This window comes from Microcebus murinus, chromosome 4 (assembly GCF_040939455.1).
Source record: "Microcebus murinus isolate Inina chromosome 4, M.murinus_Inina_mat1.0, whole genome shotgun sequence".
NCBI classification, from domain to species: Eukaryota; Metazoa; Chordata; class Mammalia; order Primates; family Cheirogaleidae; genus Microcebus; species Microcebus murinus.
Genome location: NC_134107.1, coordinates 51,550,816 through 51,575,327, shown reverse-complemented (window position 1 = coordinate 51,575,327; position 24,512 = coordinate 51,550,816). Strand labels below are relative to the sequence as shown.

General features: G+C 36.3%; 2 protein-coding genes across 3 annotated transcripts in view; both read right to left on the bottom strand.

Annotated features, from left to right (window-relative positions):
- The window catches only part of SBF2 (SET binding factor 2), a 432,597-nt gene that overhangs the window by 91,771 nt on the left and 316,314 nt on the right, over positions 1-24,512 (bottom strand). The window lies entirely within an intron of this gene.
- On the bottom strand, positions 1,740-24,510 carry LOC105881982 (large ribosomal subunit protein eL42-like). Its single transcript, XM_076002184.1, has one exon. The coding sequence runs from the start codon at positions 4,163-4,165 to the stop codon at positions 3,836-3,838; it is 330 nt and encodes a 109-aa protein (XP_075858299.1). The 5' UTR covers positions 4,166-24,510; the 3' UTR covers positions 1,740-3,835.

Below are 24,512 nucleotides of genomic sequence, written 5' to 3'. Positions count from 1 at the left end.
TGTAGGTTACATTCATGGTACAGTCAACTGTGGGTGCATTTAAACTGTAACTGTTACTTCAGTGCCTATACTTTCTAAGGGATTTATTTTGAAGCTGTGGTCTTCAGAGAATGAGTGACAGCCAATGTGATTCACTGAGGTGGTGCCTACGCAAAGTGGAGGCCACAGAGCAGTAAATACTGGGGTTGGGCCTTCAACAGTTTCTGACTTCTAGAATAGTCTCAGATGAATCACTCAAGCTCCTCACTTAAGTTCATTATGAAGATACTACTTCTAGACTGGCATGTACATCTAATAGACAAAGACCAGGTCAACCTATTTTTGAGAAGAAAATATTGTAAGCTGAATATATAAGGGGAGAAATTTTATTTGTTGAGAAGTATGTCTCTATTTTTGAGGAGAACAGCTCTTTTTCAACTTTAATTTTACTGCTTATTTTAGAAAAATTCATTAAAACTGAGCCTTTAGAATGAGGAATAGGTTGTGTGCCTAACAGCCATTTCCTAGGAGAAAGAATTATCTATTGAATTATATAGACTGGGTCAAAGTTATCCAAGTGTTTGCTTGGCTAAGCCAAGAATTATACGTAGAATTCTAGAAAAGGAGTAAACAACAGTAATTATTTGGCCAAAAATAACCAAGACAGGTCCAGTGCTAAGAGTAAATGGCTATAAACCTACATTAAGCTGTTCTAGCACTGGAGATGATTTTAGGGGACATTTCTCACTTCCAAGGCCTTTAGGAGCACCACAAAATCCACATCCCTCCTATCCCTATCTCCTCTATTTATTAGTGTTTAAAAGTTTACTTCCATGTTTCATTTTTATAGTAAAAGGCCTAGTTCCTACTAAAAAGCAAATATTACTATAGGTTTAGGGATACCTTCACCAATTGTCTATGACAACTGAACATGAAAGAAGGCTTTGGGATTAAGTCTCCATAACAGGGTAAACAGACCAGTCATGAGGGAACTGGAAGTCAAAAGCAGGAGAAAATAACAGGGCCGCCAAAGTTGGAAAAAGGGCATGGAACCAGACAGGGGAAGTCATATATTTTACCAATTTGCCTGGTCAGTCCTCCTGGGGAGGTCCAGTTTGGGTACTTAGAATATGCTGAATAAGGTGCCCAATTCATGGAGGGGTGGAAGGAATTCAAATTCAACTTATATAAGTGTAGGATTCTTCTGCCTGTTAACACTTGTTAAACTTAAATCATTTACTTGTTTTGAAGTATAGACTCATTGAGTTAGAAGAAAACCTCAGAGATAGTTTAATTTTTTCATTAATACATGGGGATACTAAGATAAAGAGAAGTAAAGAAATATAACCAAGGTCATATAGTAAGTTAGAGAAGTATTAAAACCAGAAACTGATGTTTTATTGGGTACTAAATAATCTGGTCACATCTTCCATTTCTTAACTTCCTGAGTACTATTTACTCGTGTAGATATTATCCTGCAGGTAAAACAGGTAACTGTTCTGTGTACTGAATACGCTCTTTGTTTCTCACTGTCATGTCATCAGTCAAGCTGTTTCTTTCACTTGGAATCCCTCCTTCCAATCCTTAATGGTTAAAATCCATCCTCCAGGCCGGGCGCTGTGGCTCACGCCTGTAATCCTAGCTCTTGGGAGGCCGAGGCGGGCGGATTGCTCAAGGTCAGGAGTTCAAAACCAGCCTGAGCGAGACCCCGTCTCTACTATAAATAGAAAGAAATTAATTGGCCAACTGATATATATATATAAAAAAAAAATTAGCCGGGCATGGTGGCGCATGCCTGTAGTCCCAGCTACCCGGGAGGCTGAGGCAGAAGGATCACTCGAGCCCAGGAGTTTGAGGTTGCTGTGAGCTAGGCTGACGCCACGGCACTCACTCTAGCCCGGGCAACAAAGCGAGACTCTGTCTCAAAAAAAAAAAAAAAAATCCATCCTCCATGCGCCTAGTCAAATGCTACTTTTTCAAAATATCTTCCCTGGCTGCTCCCTCTTTATTTCCTGTTGTGAACTGAATATTTACATCCCCCTCAAATTCTTATGTTGAAGCCTTCAGTGTGGCTGTATTTGTAGTGAAGAATTAGGGTTAAATGAGGTCATAAGAGTGATGCCCTGATCCAACAGGATTAGTGTCCTTAGGCACCAAGAGCTTGCTCTCTTCTTTCTCTCTGTATGTACTGAAGAAAGGTCATGTGCTATAGTGATAAGGCAGCCATCTGGAAGCCAGAAAGAGAGCCTTCACCAGAAACTGAATTGGCTGGAACCTTAATCTTGGACTTCTAGCCTCCAGAACTATGAGAAAATAAATTTCTAGTGTTTAAGCCAATCCAATCTGTGGTATTTTGTTATGAGCAGACTACTGTCTTATGTAGAACTTTGTTTATAGTTCTCTAACAATTTTTTTTTAATTTCAAAATATTAGGTGGGTACAAATGTTTTTGCTACATGGATAGCTTTAGTAATGCTTGAGTCAGGGCTGTAAGTGTGCCCATCACCTGAATAGTGTTCATTGTACCCATTAAGTAGGTTTTTACCTCTCCCCTAACCTCCCTTTCTTGATTTCCCATGACTTTTACTTCTTTCTGTGCCTACATGCGCCCATCAATTTGTTCCAAATTATTACAGAGTGCATGTAGTGTTTGCTTTTCCATTCTTGAGATACTTCACTTAGGATAATGGTCTTCAGTTCCATCCAAATTGCCACAAAAGACATTAATTCATTTTTTATGGCTGAGTAATACTCCATGATGTATATATGCCACATTTTGTTAATCCACTCATGAACTGATGGGCACTTGGGTTGATTCCACATCTTTGTAATTGTGAATTGTGCTGCAATAAACATTTGAGTGCAGGTGTCTTTTTGATAAAATGACTTCTTTTCCTTTGGGTAGATACCCAATAGTAGGATTGCTGGATCAAATGGTAGATCTACTTTTAGTTCTTTGAGAAATCTCCATTCTGTTTTCCATAGATGCTGTACTAATTTGCAGTCCCAGCAACAGTGTGTGTTTCTTTCTCTGCATCCATGCCAGCATTATTAGACTTTTTAATAAAAGCCATTCTAACAGGGGTAAAATGATATCTCATTGTGGTTTTAATGTGCACCTCCCTGATGATTGGTGACCTTGAGCATTTCTTCATATGTTTGTTGGTTATTTGCCTATCTTCTTTTGAAAAGCTTCTGTTTGTGTCTTTTGCCCACTTTTTAATAGGGTTTTTTTTTTTTTTCCTTGCTGATTTGAGTTCTTTGTAGATTCTAGATATTAGCCTTTTGTTGGATGTATAGTTTGTGAATATTTTTTCCCACTTCTCTAACAATTATTTCAATCAATTTTGTATTACATTTGGGCTGTTTTTGCTAAAAAATGTATGAAAAGGCCGTATTAGAACTTTTCTCAGGATTATACCAGATAAAACAGCATCTGACAGATTTTAGTTGCCAACATGATAAAATATAGTAACAACAGAGTGTTAATATTTGTATTACAACAAAACTGATCAAGGTACACAGAGTTGTTTTTTAAAATAAGTAATACTCTACTGTTTTATAAGAAAATATATAAGTTCCTATATTGCTCCTATTCTTACATGGTCATTAAGAGGTAATATTTATTAAAATTCCAAAATGTATTAGGTTTTAAAAACTAAATACTAAATTAATAATCAGGTAAAAAAATAATTTTTAAAGTTTGTGTGTATATAATCACTCTCCTAATAGCCTTTGGGGGCAAAGAGTATGTCTTGCACATCTTGACATCAACTCAAATGTCTGGTTAAAAAAATCTTTTTTTTTTTTAACATAACCTCAAGATTTTATTGTCTTCATAATAAACAAAAGACGCTTAGAACTGGATCACTTGGCCCTTTCTCTTCTTATCTCCTCCCAGTTCAAAATGTTTGCATCTCTTAATAGCCAGCATTCTCTTAGACCTGCAGTTGGGCTTGACACACTCAAGCCTCAGCACAATCTTTGTAGTTTTAGCCTTTTTCCGGAAAATCGGCTTAGTCTGCCCACCATAGCCACTCTGCTTCCTATTATAACACTGCTTTCCCTGGGCATACAGAGAATCCTTGCCCTTCTTGTACTGTGTCACTTTGTGGGGTTGGTGCTTGCCACATTTCTTACAGAAAGTCCGATGGGTTTTAGGAACCTTTACCATGTTTGCATGCATGCTATCAGCAACGAAAGAAAGAGGCAGGGCCAGAAACGGAAGTCTAAAATGTCTTAAATACAGGTATTGGAGGTACACAGAATGCTTGTTAATTACATATTAATATGTAAATTACATAATTTAAAGTTTAATTATATACTTTCCAGGGGTTTGCTTCTAGGATTACAGTTCTAATTCTATTAGTTGGAAATGTTATCCAAGAGTATAATAAAAACAGTTAATTTCTCACAGTCATTCCAGATGGTTCTCTGTCTTCTTGGTAATCTCCTTCCATCAATACTGAAACACTCCTATGACTGAAGGTTGCCCCTGCTTTCATTTCCCTAACACTTAAGCCTCCCTCTGAAAGTAGTCTTTATCTTTATGTCTCTCATGTCATATAAAAATCTATCACTGACAAACAGGGATGACTGCAAAGCTGCAGAAATTAAAAACAGACCTCCCGAGTTAGGTACAAAATGTTTGCATTTTGGACATAAAGGGAATTTGCTGAGTCACTGAGTCAAGTATTTATAGCACCACATAATTTATTTTCTGCTGTAATAATTTCTTCTGTAATTTAGCAGCTCCTCCACAAATCCCCATCAAATCTATGACTTCTCAAAAATGCTAAGAATGCTGACTAATACTAAGGAAACAGTGCTACCTAAGCAAATTCAAACTAGAAGAATAATCTGTTCACAAAGTTTTTTTAGGGACAAGAAATTAATAAAATCTTTGCTTTTGCTATTCACAGAGAGTCATGACTTTTGCATTTTCCGTTCTTTTCTCAATTATGTTATCAGACTATACCTCACCAAAAGTTTTCTACTTCCTATCCTAAGGCTAGAAAGTCTTGCCCTAAATGAAAATATTAAGGTATACTGAAAACCAACATAATCAAGTAAGCTCTGTGACTCCCAGAGCAGCAGACCAGAACTCTCAAGGGGCCTCAAGAAGGTGGAGGATGTTGACATGAGTCAACATGGGCTTTGCCATTTATCAGCTATTGGACCTTGATTAAGCTCTGTGAGCATAGGGACTGTATCTTTTTTATTCGTCAGTGTGTATCCAGTGACTGATGAATCAGATATTCAACTGGTAGTTGAAATCATGTCCTCTTTTCCACTTACCAAATATTCATTGTCTACTTAATATATGTCAGGTATTATGCTAAGTGCAATATATGTCATCTCATTTCATCCTTATCTCCATTTTAGAGAAGAAAAATAAAAGTTCATATACTTAAACATTAGTTTAAGATCTCAGGATGAAGGCCTGGCGCGGTGGCTCACGCCTGTAATCCTAGCACTCTGGAGGCTGAGGCGGGCGGATTGCTCAAGGTCAGGAGTTCGAAACCAGCCTGAGCAAAAGCAAGACCTCGTCTCTCCTAAAAATAGAAAGAAATTAATTGGCCAATTAAAAATATATATAGAAAAAATTAGCCGGGCATGGTGGTGTATGCCTGTAGTCCCAGCTACTCGGGAGGCTGAGGCAGAAGGATTGCTTGAATCCAGGAGTTTGAGGTTCCTGTGAGCTAGGCTGACGCCATGGCACTCTAACCTTGGCAACAGAGTGAGGGAGGGTGAGGCTAGCAGTCCTGTCCCTGAGCTGCCTGTCTCTTCCGGGAGATGCCTGTCTCTGGGAGGAGCCCACCATCCCCGGAGGCAAGTCTCTGGCATGACTATACCTCTCCTACTAGAACATTTTAGCCACAGCCCACAGCAAGTCTGGTAGCCCTGCATACAGTGGGTTGAGCTGCCTCTACCTGCTGTAGCTGTGCCAGGGTGGGATTTGGGAATCTGGGTGCTTTTGTGTCCCCTAAGGACAGAGACCACTGTCACCACCAAGAGAGGAGGCATGAGTAGATTGTGTATCCCACAGTTGCCTGCCTCTGCTAATCTTGTCAAAAGGGGCCTGCCCCTCCAGTTGCAGGCTCACAGTGCATCCACCATTCTCCTGCCTGAGCATTCTTCTGGACCAGAAGATCACCCTGCCCTTCACTATCACAGCCAGTACCTGAATTCGGGGAGGCCTGAAGGCAAGTTTGCCAGCCTGGTCTTAGTCTAGTCCCCCTACTCCCAAGACTCAAGCACACCATCCAGCGGCCTGGGGGCTTGGTACTGCCTAGTTTACCACTGCTGGCACCTGACCACTCTCCCAGAAGTCTGAGGTCCAACTGAGTCAAACTGCCAGCAACACCATAGTGGGTACCTACCTGCATGAGATGAAAGGCAGTGTATTCCTCTCTCTCTCTCTCTACACTTAGCAGCAGACTTCTCAGCAGAGAAGAACAGGTGAACTGCAAAGCTATCTGTTTTGAGCTCAAGGAAGAAATTCCAGATATGAAGCATCCAGCATAAGAATTCTGGCAATATGAAACAAATAGGCTGTTTTGATCTCCTCAAAGGATCATATTAGCTTTCCAGCAATGGACTCCAACCAAAAGGAAATTTTTGAAATATCAGACATGGAATTCAAAATATGGATTGCAAGTTAGCTCAATGAGATCCATGAGAAAGCTGAAAACCAACACAAAGAAACCAAATAAGTAATTCAGGACATGAATGAAAAATTCACTAAAAAATAGATATTAAAAAAAACCAACAGACCTTCTGGAAATGAAGGAGTTATTTAGGGAATTTCAAAATATAGTGGAAAGTTTTAACAACAGACTAGATAAAGCAGAAGAAAGAATTTCAGAGCTTAAAGACAAGGTTTTCAAACAACCCAGTGAGTCAAAAATAAAAAAGACTCAAACAAAATGATTAAAGTCTCCAAGAGAAATATGGAATTATGTAAAATACCCAAACCTAAGACTTTGAGAAAGAAGAAAAAAAGCAAAAAGCATGGAAAACCTATTTGAGAGAATAATGGAGGAAAACTTCCCTGGTCTTGCTAGAGATTTAGGCATCCAGATAAAAGGAGGTCATTGAACTCCTGGAAGATTCATTGCAAATAGGCCAACCCCAAGACACATAATCATCAAACTGGTCAAAATCAAAGTGAAGGAGAAAATCATATAAGCTGTGAGACAAAAGCATCAAGTAACTCACCACAGAAAACCCATCAGACTGACAGCAGACTTCTTAACAGAAACCTTCCAAGCCAAAAAGGATTCAGGTCCTATCTTTAGTCTTCTTAAACAGAATAACTGTCAACCAAGAATTTTATATCTTACAAAACTAAGTTTCATAAATGAAGGAGAAATAGTCTTTCTCAGACAAGCAAACGCTATGGAAATTTGTCACCACTAGATCTGCCTTACAAGAATGCTCAAACACGCTCCAAACACCAAAAAGAACAGCTGATAATCACCAGTGTAAAAGCATTCAAAAGTAAAAACTCACAGCTCTTATAAAACAGTAACACAAGGGAGAATACAAGGCAACTAGGTAACAATCAACATGATGACTAGAACAATATCTCACATATCAATTGTAACATGGAATGTAAATGGTTTAAATGTCCCATTTAGAAGATATAGATTAACAGAATGGATAAAAAGACACAACCCAAATATCTGCTATTTCCAAGAAACCTGTTTGACTCATAAAGAGTTGTACAGACTCGGCCGGGCGCGGTGGCTCACGCCTGTAATCCTAGCTCTTGGGAGGCCGAGGCGGGCGGATTGCTCAAGGTCAGGAGTTCAAAACCAGCCTGAGCAAGAGCGAGACCCCGTCTCTACTATAAATAGAAAGAAATTAATTGGCCAACTGATATATATATATAAAAAATTAGCCGGGCATGGTGGCGCATGCCTGTAGTCCCAGCTACTCGGGAGGCTGAGGCAGAAGGATCGCTCGAGCCCAGGAGTTTGAGGTTGCTGTGAGCTAGGCTGACGCCACGGCACTCACTCTAGCCTGGACAACAAAGCGAGACTCTGTCTCAAAAAAAAAAAAAAAAAAAAAAAGAGTTGTACAGACTCAAGGTAAAGGGGAAGAAATATTCCATGCAAATGGAAACCAAAAATGAACAGGAATAGCTGTTCTTATATCAGACAAAACAAACTTTAAATTGACAACAGTAAAAAAAAAAAAAAAAGATAAAGATGATCATTATATAATGATAAAAAGATCAATTTGATAAGAAGATATAACAATCCTAAATATATATGCACCTAATGCTGGAGCTCCCAGATTCATAAAACTAAAACTACTAGACCTAAGAAATGAAATAAATAGCAACATAATAACTGTGAGGGACTTCAACATGCCACTGACAGAACTAGACAGATCACTGAGGCAGAAAATCAACAAGGAAACACTGGACCTAATCAGGACGCTAGAACAAATGGACCTAATAGACATTTACAGAATGTTATACTCCAAAACTGCAGAATATATATTTTTCTCATTAGCCATGGAACATATTCCAAGATATATCATACGTTAAGCCACAAAATAAGTCTCAGCAAAATTTTAAGAGTCAAAATAATACCATATATCTTCTCAGATCATAGTGGAATAAAAGTAAAAATCAATTCCAAGAGGAACTCTCAAAACTATACAAATACATAGAAATTAAATAACCTGGTACTGAACAACCTTTGGGTCAATGACGAAATCAGGATGAAAATAAAAAAATTTTTTGAACTGAATGACAATGGCCACACGCTACCAACACCTCTGAGATACATAAAAAACCAGTACTACACACTTATAACTTTGACTCAAACAGTGCAAAAGCAATTCATGTAAACCAAAATGTTTGTACCCCTGTAATATTCTGGAAAAAAAAAGAACATTAAAAAAAAAAACATAGTAAGAGGGAATTTCATCACACTAAATGCCTACATCAAAAAGACAGAAAGATCACGAACTAACAACCTCAAGGAACTAGAAAACCAAGAGAAAAGCAAAACACAAAGCTAGTAGAAGACAAGAAATAATAAAGATCAGAGTAGAACTAAATGAAATTGAAATGAAAAGAAAAAAAAATACAAAGGATTAATGAAACAAAAGGTTAACAGGTTGGTTCTTTGAAAAGATAAACAAAATTGACAGACCACTAGGTTAGATGAACGAAGAAGACAGAGAATTCAAATAAGCTCAATCAGAAATGAAAAAGGAGACATTACAACTGATACCATATATATACAAAAGATCATCTGAGATTACTACAAATACCTCTGTGCACAGAAACTAGAAAATCTAGAAGAAATGAATACATTTTTGGAAATACACAACCTCCCAAGCTTGAATCAGGAAGAAATGGAAATCCCGAATAGACTAATAGTGAATAACAAGATTGATGGTAATACAAAAATCTGCCAACAAATAAAAGCCCAGGACTAGACAGATTCACAGCCCAATTCTACCAGACCTACAAAGAACTGGTACCTACCCTTCTGAAACTGTTCCATAACATTGAAAAGGAGGAAATTCTCCCTAACTCATTCTATGAAGCCAGTATCAACCTGATACCATTGCCAGGAAAGGACTCAACAAAAACGGAAAACTATAGAGTAATATCTCTCATAAACAGATGCAAAAATCCTCAGCAAAATACTAGCAAACTGAATCCAACAAGATATCAAAATAATAATAATAATAATTCACAACAATCAAATGGGTTTCATCCCAGGGATGCACCAATGGTTCGATATTTGCAAATCAATACATGTGATTCACCACATAAACAGAATTAAAAACAAAACCATATGATCATCTCAATAGATGCAGAAAAAGCATTTGATAAAATTCAGCACCACTTCATGATAAAAATTCTTAACAAACAAGGCACAGAAACAACATATCTGAAGATAATAAAAGCCATGACAAACCCACAGCCAACATCATACTGAATAGTGAAAAATTGAAAGCATTCCCCCTAAGAACTGGAACAAGATAAGGATGCCCTCTTTCACCACTTCTATTCAACATAGTACTGTAAGTCCTAGCCAGAGCAATTAGGGGAGAGAAATAAAGGGCATTCAAATTGGAAAAGGGAAAGTCAAACTATCCCTGTTTGTTGATATGATCTTATACCCAGAAATCCCTAACAATTCCTCCAAAAGACTCCTAGAATTGATAAATTCAGTAAAGTCTGAGGTTATAAAATTAATGTATAAAAATTCAGTAGCATTTTTATATACTAATAATAGCCAGGCTGAGCATCAAATCAAGAACTCAATATCATTTACAACAGCTGCTGAAAAACCCCAAAAATCTAGGAACATACTTAACCAGAGATGTGAAAGATCTCTACAAGGAGAACTACAAAACATGGATGAAAGAAATTGTAGATGACACAAAGAAATGGAAAAACACCCCATGCTCATGGATTGAATGAATCAGTGTTGTTAAAATGTTAATACTGCCCAAAGTTATTTCCAGGTTCAATGTAATTCCCATCAAAATACCAGTATCATTTTTCATTAAATTAGAAAAACAATCCTAAATTTCACATGAAATCAAAAAAGAGCCCAAACAGCCAAAGCAATCCTAAGCAAAAAGAGCAAATCTGGAGGCATCACATTACTTGATTTCGAATTATACTATAAGGCAATAGTAACCAAAAGAGCATGGTATTAGTACAAAAGTAGACACATCAATCAGTAAAACAGAGTAGAGAACCCAGAATTATAATCATATACCTGTTACCAACTGATCTTAAACAAAGTAGACAAAAACATACCCTAGGGAAAGGACACCCTATTCAATAAATGGTGTTGGGAAAATTGGAAAGCCACATGCAGAAGAATGAAACTCTCAGCACACATAAAAATTAACTCAAGACAGATTAAAGGCTTAAAAGTAAGACCTGACACCATGAAAATTCTAGAAGAAAACTCAGGAAAAATCCTTCTGGACATTGGCATAGGCAAAGAATTTATGACTAAGACCCTAAAAGCAAATACAATAAAAATAAATAAAGGGGACTTAATTAAACTAAAAAGTTTCTGCACAGCAAAAGAAATAATCAACAAAGTAAACAACCTATAGGAGAAAATATCTGCAAACTGTACATCTGACAAAGGACTAATATTCAGAATCTATGAGGAACTCAAAGAAATCAACAAGAAAAAAAACAACCCCAATAAAAAGTGGGAAAAAGACATGGCAGACATTTTTCAAAAGAAGATATCCAATTGTCAACAAATACAAGAAAAAATGCTCAGCACCACTAATCATCAGGGAAATGCAAATTAAAACCACAATGAGATATCTTCTTACCCCTGTCATAACGGCCATTATTAAAAAGTTAAAAAAAAATAGATGTTGTTGCAGATGTGATGAAGAGGGAACATTTATACACTGTAGTGGGAATATAAATTAGCACCACCTCTATGGAAAACAATAGGGGGAGTCTTCATAGAACTAAAAGCAATTTCAGTAATCCCACTACTGAGTATTTATCCAAAGGAAATCATTATATCAAAATATGTATGTTTTATCACAGCACAACTCACAATTGCAAAGATATGAAATCAACCTAAGTGCCTATCAACTCAGCCACAAGAAAGAATGAAATAATGTCTTTTGGAGCAACTCAAATGGAACTAGAGGCCATTATCCTAAGTGAAGTATCTCAGGAACAGAAAAACAAATACTGTGTGTACTCACTTGTCAATAGGAGCTAAGTGATGGGGATACATGGTTATACAGAGTGGGATAATGGACTTTGGAAACTCAGAAGGAATGAGGGATGAAAAATTACCTATTTGGTACAATGTACACTATTTGGGTGACAGATACACTAAAAGCCCTGACTTCACCCTTACACAATTCATTCATGTAATGAAAAACCACTTGTATTCCATAAATCTATTTAAATTAAAAAAAAGGGATTTTACATAACATCTAAATGTCAAGCCTCTTTTGAAAAACTGACAGATGTGGTAGCAATGTTCCTGCATTCCTGCATAGTAATGACTGCTGCAGCTCAGCAAGGGCTGCCCCTTAGATGGGGTATGTGCCTCATTTGCATTATTTGTTTGGTCTCAGTAGGCATTTGGTTTGTAACTCTTGCTACCTGTCAATGTGGATCTCTCCCTAAGTACCCTCATCAATACTTGTCTGTTATGCTAGCCTACTAAGTAGATTCTGTTGCTCTAACCTTTCAGTCCTCCCTAGCATCTTCTACACTGCTAAGTTTCTGAAACATAATCACATCACTGCCCTTCTCAAGAATATGATATTGTATACTCCTTAGTGACTAGAGAATAATATTAGTTTAAACTCCTTAACATAACATTCTAGGCATTGTGTGATTTGATTCCAAATTACCTTCCCCATCATATTTTCCACATCTAATGATTACGTAGATTAAAGCTACCCTAAAAGGAAGTGTCAAGTAGCCTGCTACAAAATTCTGCCCCTTTTGACATTTTTATCAATGGCTTGGATCACAAGTAGTATGATTTTCAAATGTAAGTAGAAGGAATAGGAAATACCTATAATTTATTTGTAGCCATCCTCAGAGATGCATGCCTTAATCCTTTTACTGTCTACAGAAGACTTTGGAAGTGTTTACCATGGAAAACAAAAAGATCTGGGTTCAACGGTGGTTTTAAGATTACACACAAGTAATCATAAACATAGAGATACTAATGCTCCTTTGTCTTTTTACAACATAGTAAGCATTCCTAAAATATTTTTGGATATAGAATCTCATTTTTTCAAGTCCAAAAAAACAGGATGACAGATAAAAGATTTAAATGAATTGGAGCAATGATTAAATAAAGTAAGATCTGCATTTGGACAGAAAGCTCTCTGCACAGTGCTGGCAGCTAAGGATAAATTATACTATAACCATGAACATTTTTCAGAGCACCAAAGATGTGTTTAGCACTCTGCAGGGGGCTGGGATGGTAATTCTAAAACATACTATGACATACAAGGTTTAAAATACTGGGATGAAGCCAATGAAACTGAGAACATAGTTGTTTTAGGAAGAAAAAGTAACTGTTAATTGTTACATAGCATCCCATCTCCCATATAACTACAGAAAGAGTTATGCTGTAAAAATTTAATGTTTATTAATTCCAAATAAGGTGATATTGTCCAGATAATTTTTTTACTCAATCCTTCTAGAGGATTCAAATTCCACTCCTGTTGGACCAATTTCTCATGATAATACTTTGGCATGGGGCATAAGCCCAGATGTCAGCTGCAATGCACTTCCCAGAAGTCATGTCAGCTTCAGTTAACTTTCTTGGACAGGAAAGAGAACAGATTTTAGGTTTGGCCAAGTGTAGTTCTCTACAACTGTCTCTACCTTCCCACCTCCCCTTGCAAATGAACTTATTTTTGTAAGAAAAACAATAAAGCAAAAATGTGTCATTTTTCCACAGTTTTCATGGTCACATCACAGATCTTTAAAACATAATGAGTCACACTATCAAACATGTAATTGGGAAGTCAATTATTTAGTAAATAGACAAAAATTCTAGACCAATATAAATGTCTCCTTAGCTTGAGAGACAGTAAGTGGCAAAATGCAAACGGCAGCCAGAAAACATTTAAGTACTCTAGGGCTTGCTTGAGTGAAAACAAAATTTTTTTCATTATTTTTTAACCTTAAGAATTTTAAATTAGTAATTTTGTTGTTAATTTATAGAAAATTTCCTAAAAAATTCACAGGCATCAGGATAAAGCCAGTAAAATTTTGATTATAACCATGAAGAAGAATTGTTAATGGTGACACAAAATCCTAAATCACAGAAGGTATACAATTGTATAACTTCAGCAGATATTAGTATTTGTAATATGCAAAGTAATTTAGTGTTGAACCATTGATTAGCATATACTATATATGGTGCTTTTTGAAACTTCTAATATGGTGCTTGAAATATCTTCTCTTGCACTAATCAATATTTTTTTAAGCCATACTCCATACTTGCAAAGTTAATAAAATATTGTTTAATTCATATTGGTTCCCTTGCCCAAGTACCTATAATAGCTCCCTATTGATGATATCTGGACTTCATAACCCAGCATCAAAGATCTACATAATGATAATAATATTAAACTAACACTTCCGTAGCACTTACTATGTACCAGTTTCTATTATCTATTGTTGTGTAAAAATAACAGCCAAAACATAGTGGCTTAAAAAGAACCATTTTATTATCTGGTGGTTAAGAGAATGGGTTATGAATTCAGATCACCTCTTAAGGTCATGATTGTGAGGATTAAACGGCATGGTATATGTAAAGTCCTTAATATAGTGTCTTATACCCAGGAAGTGCTCAATGAATGCTAGATAGTATCACTATTACTGCATTTTATGAGTTCTTTCTCCCTACCTCACTTATAATAAATCATAAGTTCCTCAAAGACAGAGACTAGATCTTTTCTGTTCCTCATTTAGACAACCAAAGGGTTCTGAACACTAAGAACTAATGAACACTTTTTGATTTGAATCAACAGGTAAGATGAGTTTTAAAAGTGTCCCTCATTTTTCATTAACCTTTTCATTAACCTGTTTAGAATTCTAAACTTACAGGCCTGAACAAAAGGGCACTAAATTATTTTTTGGAGACTAAAATTCCAAAGTCCTCCCACTCCCAGCCTGAGAGTGCTGTCTTCACAATCAGTGTCTACTGGTGAAGTATGTCATTGAGCTATATTAAACACCATCAGCATTTACACAAAAGTGAATGGCAGACTATTAGGGTTTTTAAACCCTTAAACACTTCTGAGTCTAACAGCTGTGGTATATATAAGACACTGATGTCCAGGTCTTGGCCCCAGAGATTTTGGTTTCAATTGCTTTTCCACGGGGCTTTTCCATCTACTGCCTCTAAAAGCCTTCCAGGTGATTGTAATGTGCAGCAAGGTTAAGAGTCACGGATCCAGGCCAAAGGATTACAGCTCAAATAGAGCAATAAATGATCTGGAATCAGGAGACCTGGGCTCTTGTATAGAATAATGGACAATCAATTCAATAAACTTTTTTGCGATATGCTTTGTGACAGATACCACAAAACAAAGAATGAAGAGCCAATAATCTGGATCTTAGTTTTTGAGTCTTTGAAACCCATTTCCATCTTTAAATGATCAAACTTTTGTTAAAATGTAGTATTAGTTTTTATTCAATGAAAGCATTCTTGTAAGTTCAATATATATAAAAGAAACAAAAGGGAAGTAGGCTGGGGTTGGCCTTCCCACTGCTCTTCTCAGTTGGAAGGTGACTAACTCTTCATTTTCCTCCTGTAGTTTCGGGGGTGTATTTTCTCCTTATTTTTCTTGGAGCATAATGGAAGAGAAATCAAGCATTTGTCTCAGAGCTGTGGGTACATAAAATGTTAATACCTCTGTTCACCAGAAGCCTGGCTCAGAAGGGTCCCTATCTGCTCAAACCCCATATGAGGCCTTGCAGTCTGTGCCCAGTTTCTGACTTCCCACTTACTCTCTCATGTGTTTTCTAGGCTAAATCAAGAATTAGCCATTTTTCTCCAATTGTTCAAGGTAATATTCTGGGGAAGAAAAACTTAACAAAATAAATTCCATATTCAATCACGTAAATATATTGTGAACATTTTGCGGAAATACCCTAAGGCAGTAAATCCTAAGCCAAAGCTTTTTGGGATGTAGACATTCAAATAGTGTAATAACCTCCCATTACTGAACATGAAGCCAATACTTCTGAGTGGCTCATGAACTTTTAATTGTATTATTTCAAATTTTTAGCATATTCTTTAAATAATTTATAATCTATATTGCATAGTGTTTTCTTTCAACCCTCACGTTGCCCATGAATAAAACTCTGTCTAATCTAGGTCTACATACTTCACAATCTTTTTTTATTTTCTTCACATTTTATAATAGGCGGGACAGTGGGTAGAAATAGCAAAGGTCTTACTGGTTCTGAGAAAAATAACAGTGGACATTAAAGGTTGCTAGTTTCTTTTTCAATTTGGCAGGGCATAAACATTTTATATTCTATTCTATACATGGCGATAGCAAAGTAAGAGGTATACTTTTGGAAGAAATCCATTTTTTTCTAAAAAATGAAAATTTCATGTTCTAAGGTATTCTGTTGTAAAATTATCTATCAATCAATCATCTATCTAGGGTCTTGTTCTGTCACCCAGGCTACAGTGCAGTGGTGTCATCATAGCTCACTGCAGCATTAAACCCCTAGGCTCAAGTGATCCTCCTGCCTCACCCTCCTGAGTAGCTGGGACTAGGGTTGTGTTCTACCACAGCTGGCTAATTTTTAAATCTTTTGTAGAGATGGGGTGTCTCGCTATGTTGCCCAGGCTGGTTTCAAACCCCTGGCCTCAAGTAATCTTCCCCCTCAGCCTCCCAGAGTGCTAGAATTACAGGTGTGAGCCACTGTGCTCAGACCAAAATTTTATTTTTAAATGTGTATATCAGGAATTATTTGACTGCCCTGGAACCCTCCAGCAACAGGATCCAGAATGTCAGGTGAACTAAGGCTGAATCAGAATCAGAATCAAATCAGGCTCATACAGGACAACCTCTGCAGCTTTGCTCCCTATTTTCCAGCATGACTTTCTGGCAGATGGGATGTCTCCTCCCTTCAGTGCTACCTTTACACTCACCTCCTATTATCTCAGAATTAGGGAGAGAAGAGTATCGTTCCTTTTGTCAAACATAGGGTCCCTTTGTCTGTCTGTTGGAGGTGTCACAATCATCTAAAAAAGAAAATGTACTTGGAGGGGCCAACAGAATAAATTAAATTTCATGCAACTAAAGAATAGAGCCTGGCTTTAGTCATAATTATGTTTTATTGCAAAATAAAAGATCAGTTGGCTTTTAATAGCATTACATAATCTACTAAAAGACTGCAAATAAGCAACTTTCTTTTATCTTTTATTCCATAGTAGGAATTCTGCAACTTTACCTGATCTCTTCCACGTATTTCTCTTGTGCTGTTTCACTCTTTAGTTTTCCTTCCTTTTGTCATTCCATAGCTTTTTTCCAAGTTTCTGACCTCTATTCAAGCCTCACAAATTTACATTTTTAACAGGATCTATCTTTCAAGTTAAATTCTATTATTCTTATTGTTTTCTGGATACACAGAAGTCTAAGCTACAAACTGACAGCTTGTAGTTCTTTTGTATTTAGTTTTATTATTAATAATTAATTAGGAATTTTTTTTTTTTTTGAGACAGAGTCTCGCTTTGTTGCCCAGGCTAGAGTGAGTGCCGTGGCATCAGCCTAGCTCACAGCAACCTCAAACTCCTGGACTCAAGCAATCCTGCTGCCTCAGCCTCCCGAGTAGCTGGGACTACAGGCATGCGCCACCATGCCTGGTTAATTTTTTATATATATATATATATATATATTAGTTGGCCAATTAATTTCTTTCTATTTATAGTAGAGACGGGGTCTCGCTCTTGCTCAGGCTGGTTTTGAACTCCTGACCTGGAGCAATCCTCCCGCCTCGGCCTCCCAGAGTGCTAGGATTATAGGCGTGAGCCACCGCGCCCGGCCTAATTAGGAATTTTTTAAAAGGTGGATTTCTGTCATCTTTTGAGAAGCAGAAGTTTTTAGGTTTGAATTCTGCCTTTTCCTATTTACTAGTTGTATAACCTTGGCAGGTTATTTAAACTTATCTAGATACCATTTCCTCAAATATAAAATGGAGATGATAATCTAGATCATAAGATTATTGTTAAGATTATGAGCTAATGCATATAAACTGCTCAGCCACAATGCGTGGCACACGGGAAATGCTTAATATATGTTAACGATCACTATCCATCATCATCATCTCTATCCTTGCAGTATCATACATAGCAGGTACTCAACAAATGATTGCTGAAGTGATTCGTTGAAATGAGTTACAAATGACAATGTGCTTAGTGGGGAAGATGTACAACTGGTTCGTCTCTAAGTGTATCTCATGACCAGAACCAACTGCATAAAAATGTTATAAGAAGAAATCTTACTATCCACCTTCTTTAAAAAAGTGAATGGGTTAGTCTCCTTATCATTGGCACACTCCTCCTGAAATAACTAATAGTAAGCAAAATAGCGTGTCTGAGGGAGACACTCAGAGACTTTGTTGAAATAAATTTTTCTACCAAGGTGGTTAAAGTCATTTATAAGTAACCGTGTCCCTTCAAATCTTATTTGTGCTACTGGTTTATTTAAACCTTTTAAAAAGTTATAGGAACGTAGAAGTAAAATCCTTGTTTATACAACAACATTTAGATGCCTTAACATGGTTCTTCATAGTCTAGTGACAGGCTACCTTTTCCTCCTGCCTTCACCTCTAGTCCCAATTCCTTGCAAGTAATTCACGGTGTTTTCTCTGCCTGTAAAATTTACGTTTTCTCACTCTTCACTCACTGTTTACCTCATCCTCACCTGCAAGACATGCCCATTTATCTTTCCTGGGCACAGATGTCAAAATTTCTTCAGGTGTTCCTTGGTTCACCAGGAATTAATGTATTCTCATAGCACTTAGATTATATCTGTTTTAGAACACATACACTATCATTTATTTTACTAATCTCTCTTCCCTGTAAGGGTGTGTATTCCTCAAGGGCAGAACCTTGACTTGTTCCCTTTGTATTTCTAACACTTGGGACATGGTAGTACAGGAGTTCAGTGGCTACTGAACTGAACTCTACTAAATTTATTTTGGAATAAAGAACTAACTAGTAAAGCCTTAGTAGTCTGCCTCATTTTCTGAAGAATGAACAAAAGAGCCCAAACCTTTGACCTAGGAAACCTAGGAAAAAAGTTGAAAAGTTCAGAAAAATACTCCACAAAAGTAAAAATAATAAAAACAAATTTAATATTAATATAATAAAAAATACCATTAATTACTCACTGAAAAATACAATATTATCCATTCTAGAGCTTCTGAGTAAAATGCCTTATATCACTAGTTTAAATAGTGAATATAAACTAATCTTAATAAAGAATTATAGTGATTCAGTTTCTTAGAGGCAGAGGTTTTCCAGGAGCACTAGGAAAAGAACAGTCTTTCAAAACTTGAAAGAAAAACTGAGAGAAGCAAGGAGAGGTAGTGCTGAAAGGGAAGGGCAGGGGAAGGAGAAGGAGGAGGAAGCGGGTAAAAGGAGAAAGGGGAGCGGGGAAGAAGGAGGAGGAGGAAGAAATGTTAAATTGTCCTAAGGAACAAGAAGAAAAAGAAGGGAGGAAATAAAAGCTAGACACTCATTCTCTGACTATTCTAAAATTCTCCCAGCCAGATATGGTGTCTCACATCTATAATCCTAGCACTCTGGGATGAGGCAGGAGGATCACTTGAGCTCAGGAGTTTGAGATCACTGAGCAAGAGTGAGATCCCATCTTTACAAAAAACAGAAAAAATCAGGCAGTCATGGTGGTGCATGCCTATAATCCCAGTAACTAAGGAGGCTGAGGCAGGAGGATCCCTTGAGCCCAGGAGCTGGAGGTTGCAGTGAGCTATGATGATGCACTACACTCCAGCCCAGGTGAAACAGTGAGACCCTGTCTCAAAAACAAAACAAAACAAAAATTCTGCAGTGCTGGAGGCATCTGCTATAACAAACATATTCACATCTTTTTCAGACCAAATTTGGATTCAGCCAGCAATGATGCTTGTTTTCACTCTCAAACATTTTTCTAATTTATTTTTAAGATTAATATTTGGTTTTACAGAAGAAAACAAGATGGAAAATAAAAGCCTTCATCATCCTCTCCTTTTTCCACCTTTTTTGGGCAAAAATGTAAACCTTTGAGAATTGTTGTAAAAAATGCAATGTATCCAGATCACGAAGTCTGAGAAAAACAAAATTATTTTCCTATTTTGTGATTTTTAAGAACCTCTCTTAATACCTATTTTTCATATTACTATAAAGATTTTCTTCTAGCAGCAATCTTAACACTATGAAAGTAGGTTTATTTGGATTCTATCAACTGGAATTACCTTTGAACTGTCATACCTATAGTAGGACAAAGAGGGTCCATCATATTAATGACTAAGGCAAAGCTAGTATCCAAGGAACCTCTAAATTTTCAGAGAAATGAGAAAGTGTATTTAGTGTCATTTTAAGTACTTAGTATGTATTCTATTAGAAATATATGAAAATTGGAATCTCACAATAGTTATGTAACAGTAATTAAACCATAACATCCTGACCTTCCCCCCTCCAAGCCAAAGCTTAATGAAGTATCCTTGCTGGATATATGGGTGAAAATGACCAGAGAAATGAGAGGGTATGAGTGATGCTAATTCACTATCTTTAAACAAAAAGACAGAAAATGTTCCCAGAGGTATGTTTCATAAATTGGGATTCATTTGAAAAAAACCCTATTATAGTTAAAAAACAAGAAACAAACAGGAGCTTTGAAATCAAACAGAATTGAGTTTGAGTCCTGGCTCTGTCATTCACTAGCTAAGTGGTACAGATCCTTTCTAAGCCATATTGTCTTCATTTTAAAATGGAATAAAACTTCATTGAGTTGAATTAGGTACTACAAGCCAATGGATCATCTTATATATAGTAAGAATTCAATAAATATTAGCTCTCTTGATTATCCCTGTCACCTTCCTCTGGACTCCTGTTCTTCACCATATTCTATTATGTAAACAGGCTTATACAAGAAATATTAGGCTTTGACATGAAAAACACACATAGATTTCAGTTAACTCATATTGGATGGTAGGGCTTGGGGGAAGAATTAGTGCTGGAGTCCAGTGGTGGCAGGAAGGTCACCTCTTAGGAGACAGCTCAGGAAATTCTGTAGCTCTCTTTAATGTTTACTTTCTGCTTCTCCAACTGATTGGGTAAGTTAGGTTTACACAAATGACTTTTTTCAGGTAGTGTTTGACAGATTTTCTGATTGCTCTGCCCTCAATTTACTTGCTATGAGCTTTTATATTTCAAAATGGAAATAATAATTAGGTCTAATTATTTTATTACAGTTGGATAAGCTAGTGGCTTTTCATTAGAATGTATAAGCCAAAGTCAAAATTTAGCAATAAAGAAATTAAAGAACTGTAAAATCAGGCAGACAAAAATATAAAATTTATATTTCTTCAAACTGAGAAATCATGCTTTACATCTCACATTTTGTGCTGTATTTATAAGATAATTAGTTTAATTATATATTATAAGCTAATTAGATACACTTTGAAATAATATAAATGGTAACCTATGCACTCCAGGAAAATTCTTGATTAATAATTAACAGTCCTAAAGAAAGTTTCTAACATGGGTGAACCTCAAAAGCATTATGCTCTGTGAAAGAACCGAGACACAAAAGAACATATACTGTATGATTCCATTTAGATGAAATATCTGGAAAAGGCAAATTTACAAAGTAGATTAGTGGTTGTCTGGAATGGGGAGCGACTGTAAATGGGCATGAGGTTTCTTTTTGGGGTGACAGAAATGTTCTAAAATTAGCCTGTGGTGATGGTTGTACCACTCTGTGAAAAATAATTAAAATATATATACTTAAAATGGGGGAATTTTATGGCATATACATTATACTTCAATAAACCTGTTCATAAAAATAAATCTGAATGGCTAGATACTAGAAAATTTTACATGCTGAAAGAAGTGAGAATTTTGAAGAGAAACTGTGTTTCTTTTTTTTTTTTTTTTTTTTTTTACAGCCATCATCATACTGAAGAGAAACTGTGTTTCTACTGAGAATGAGCACCTGCATGATGCTCTTATTCTGAAGACAGACCTATTCTCTATCAGTAAAATACCTTCAAAGTGGCACATGCATGTGAGAGATCTTTGGAATCTAGGAAGGCCTGACTTCAGGGTGGTTGTATTTAAGGTGAATAGGGTATATTTATTATTCCTCCCAGGGTAAACATAAACTATGAGTATGCTTACATTTATGGGTACCAAAGGAAAAGTGTTAGTTTTCCTGTGAGTTATTTTGAGTGTCAATAATCAACACATGTACCTCAAAGAATAGAAGAAATTTGCTGTATTTTGGTAAATTACAGGAAATTCTCCTGATTATCACAGTTAGTAAGAACTACAACAAAGTGACCCTAAAGTACATGGATCATAGAGGAGAAAGCATTACATTAAACGGTGGCTTCATTATTGCTCACTTCTGTTGGGAAGGAGTAATACAAAGGTAACCTATTTTGGTTCTGTTCCTGCTCTATTAGGTTTTATTTTACTCTATATTTCCCTTCTAAAAAAGTAACATTTAGACAAGAATACCTGCTTAAATGTTTTCAGTATATACTCTGGCCCTTAATTTAACAAACATGATCTTTTTTTTTTTTTTTTTTTTGAGACAGAGTCTCGCTTTGTTGCCCAGGCTAGAGTGAGTGCCGTGGCGTCAGCCTAGCTCACAGCAACCTCAAACTCCTGGCTCAAGCAATCCTCCTGCCTCAGCCTCCCAAGTAGCTGGGACTACAGGCATTCGCCACCATGCCCAGCTAATTTTTTGTATATATTAGTTGGCCAATTAATTTCTTTCTATTTATAGTAGAAACGGGTCTCGCTCTTGCTCAGGCTGGTTTCGAACTCCTGACCTCGAGCAATCCGCCCGCCTCGGCCTCCCAGACAGCTAGGATTACAGGCGTGAGCCACCGCGCCCGGCCAACAAACATGATCTTTAAATAAAAAGGACCTAAGTAAACCAAAGAGTAGCCCAATGTTACTAACTTTGAAACAATTCCTCTACTGTCAATAGCTGATTAATGGATACAAAGTAGGTTTTTTGAGAGTAAGGCCACTACTGTGTTACTCATCTACAACTCTGCAACACACATAAGCCCAGGGCTTGGTATATCTAATATATGTTTGCTGAATTGGAAATGAAAGTACCATCTAAACAATAAATATAATATAAACATAAAAGATTACATTATTTTTCACAGTGAAAGTACTTCTAACAATTTTAACCTGACTGTTAAAGGTACCACCTTTAAGGAAGGCTTTGTGAGAGTTAAAGGATGAATGACATGCAACTTATTAAAAGTGAAGAAAAGAGAGAAGAAACTGTGAGAAGGAGCTTCTAATCTAGGGGAAAAAATTAATTTGTGGTGGCTGTCGCAATACAAATTCCTAAGGATCTAAGATAGGTAATGTTACAGTGGAATATATTGAATACTTTTACACTAACTAAAGTTCTAAAAGATAAACATAACTTTTTGTCTGGGCCAATGAAACATCCTGTTTTTATGAGAATAGTAAGTACATACATAAGCATCTTTTCATTAAAAAGAAGATATATAGGCAGTTATTAAAAATAATGAGGTATATGTGATATTATAAAAGGATCTCCAAGATATACTACAAGGTGAGAAAAACAAGGTGAGAAAGTAGTGTGAATAGTGTGATACTTTTTGTTAAAAAAAATGATAATTTTATCTGTATAAGCTGTCTCTAGGAGGAATCCAACTGTTTAGAGAAAATGGGGTGAAAGTGGGAAAGGGAGCTTTTACTTTGCATTTGGTAACATTCCTATATTTTTTAGAATTCCCTTTATCTCTTAGTAGTTAATCCCCTGTTACTACTTAATAACTCCTTATATTATAATCTCACTGTTCAAATTACTAGTGTGGCTTCTGGCTCCTGATTGGACCTTGACTGATTCACAACCTAACCAAGCCAACCCCCCACGAACCAAGCCAAGCACAGAAAATCAAATCCATAAACTCAACCCTAAAATGTAAGTTTGTATTATTAGTTTGATAATACAGAAAAACAGCATGGCATTTAGCCAAACTTGTTAACTTAACTGCCTCCCAAAGCAGATTATGCATGTGGCTGAACAGTGAGTTAGCCTGCTACCACAGGTTTATTGTTTCTTATTGCACATTTCAAAAAGATATATTAAATGCATTGTTCAGAGTATGGTTATTTAATTGTTTACAAGTCTTTCACAGAAAAAGAAAGAATTAAGAGAATTTGCTAAATTTTTTTGCTATAAGAACTAATCTATTTATCAAAAGGCATGGATAAGAGAACTGTAATAAATGACAGAATTTTAAAAATCACTTTGAGCATTCCAGAAAGTTCTCAGAAGGTTCACAGAAATTGTCAGTAAAGTTAAACTCTAATTTCTGTCTCAACTGATGTCATTCTTTCAATAAATATTTACTGAGCGACAATGGGATATAGCAGCAAAGAAGACAGACAATATCCCAGCCTCATGGAATTTACTTTCTGTGATAGGGGAAAAAACAAACATGTAAAAAAATCAATACATAACATACTTTCAGGTGTTATAAAGTCTGGTAAAGAAAAATAAAGCAGGAATGTAATGGGTGTGGGTGCTACTTTAGGGGATAATTTAGTGTTCTGTAATAAATTTCTTACACATAGCATGCAATAAATGTTATAATAAATATAACCACAGACATGTCCTAGGGAAATTAAGAAGATAGCATTCATGCAGTTCCATAGTAAATTAAATTGAATACATTTATATAAATCATAACAAGCTTATATATACACAAATGAAAC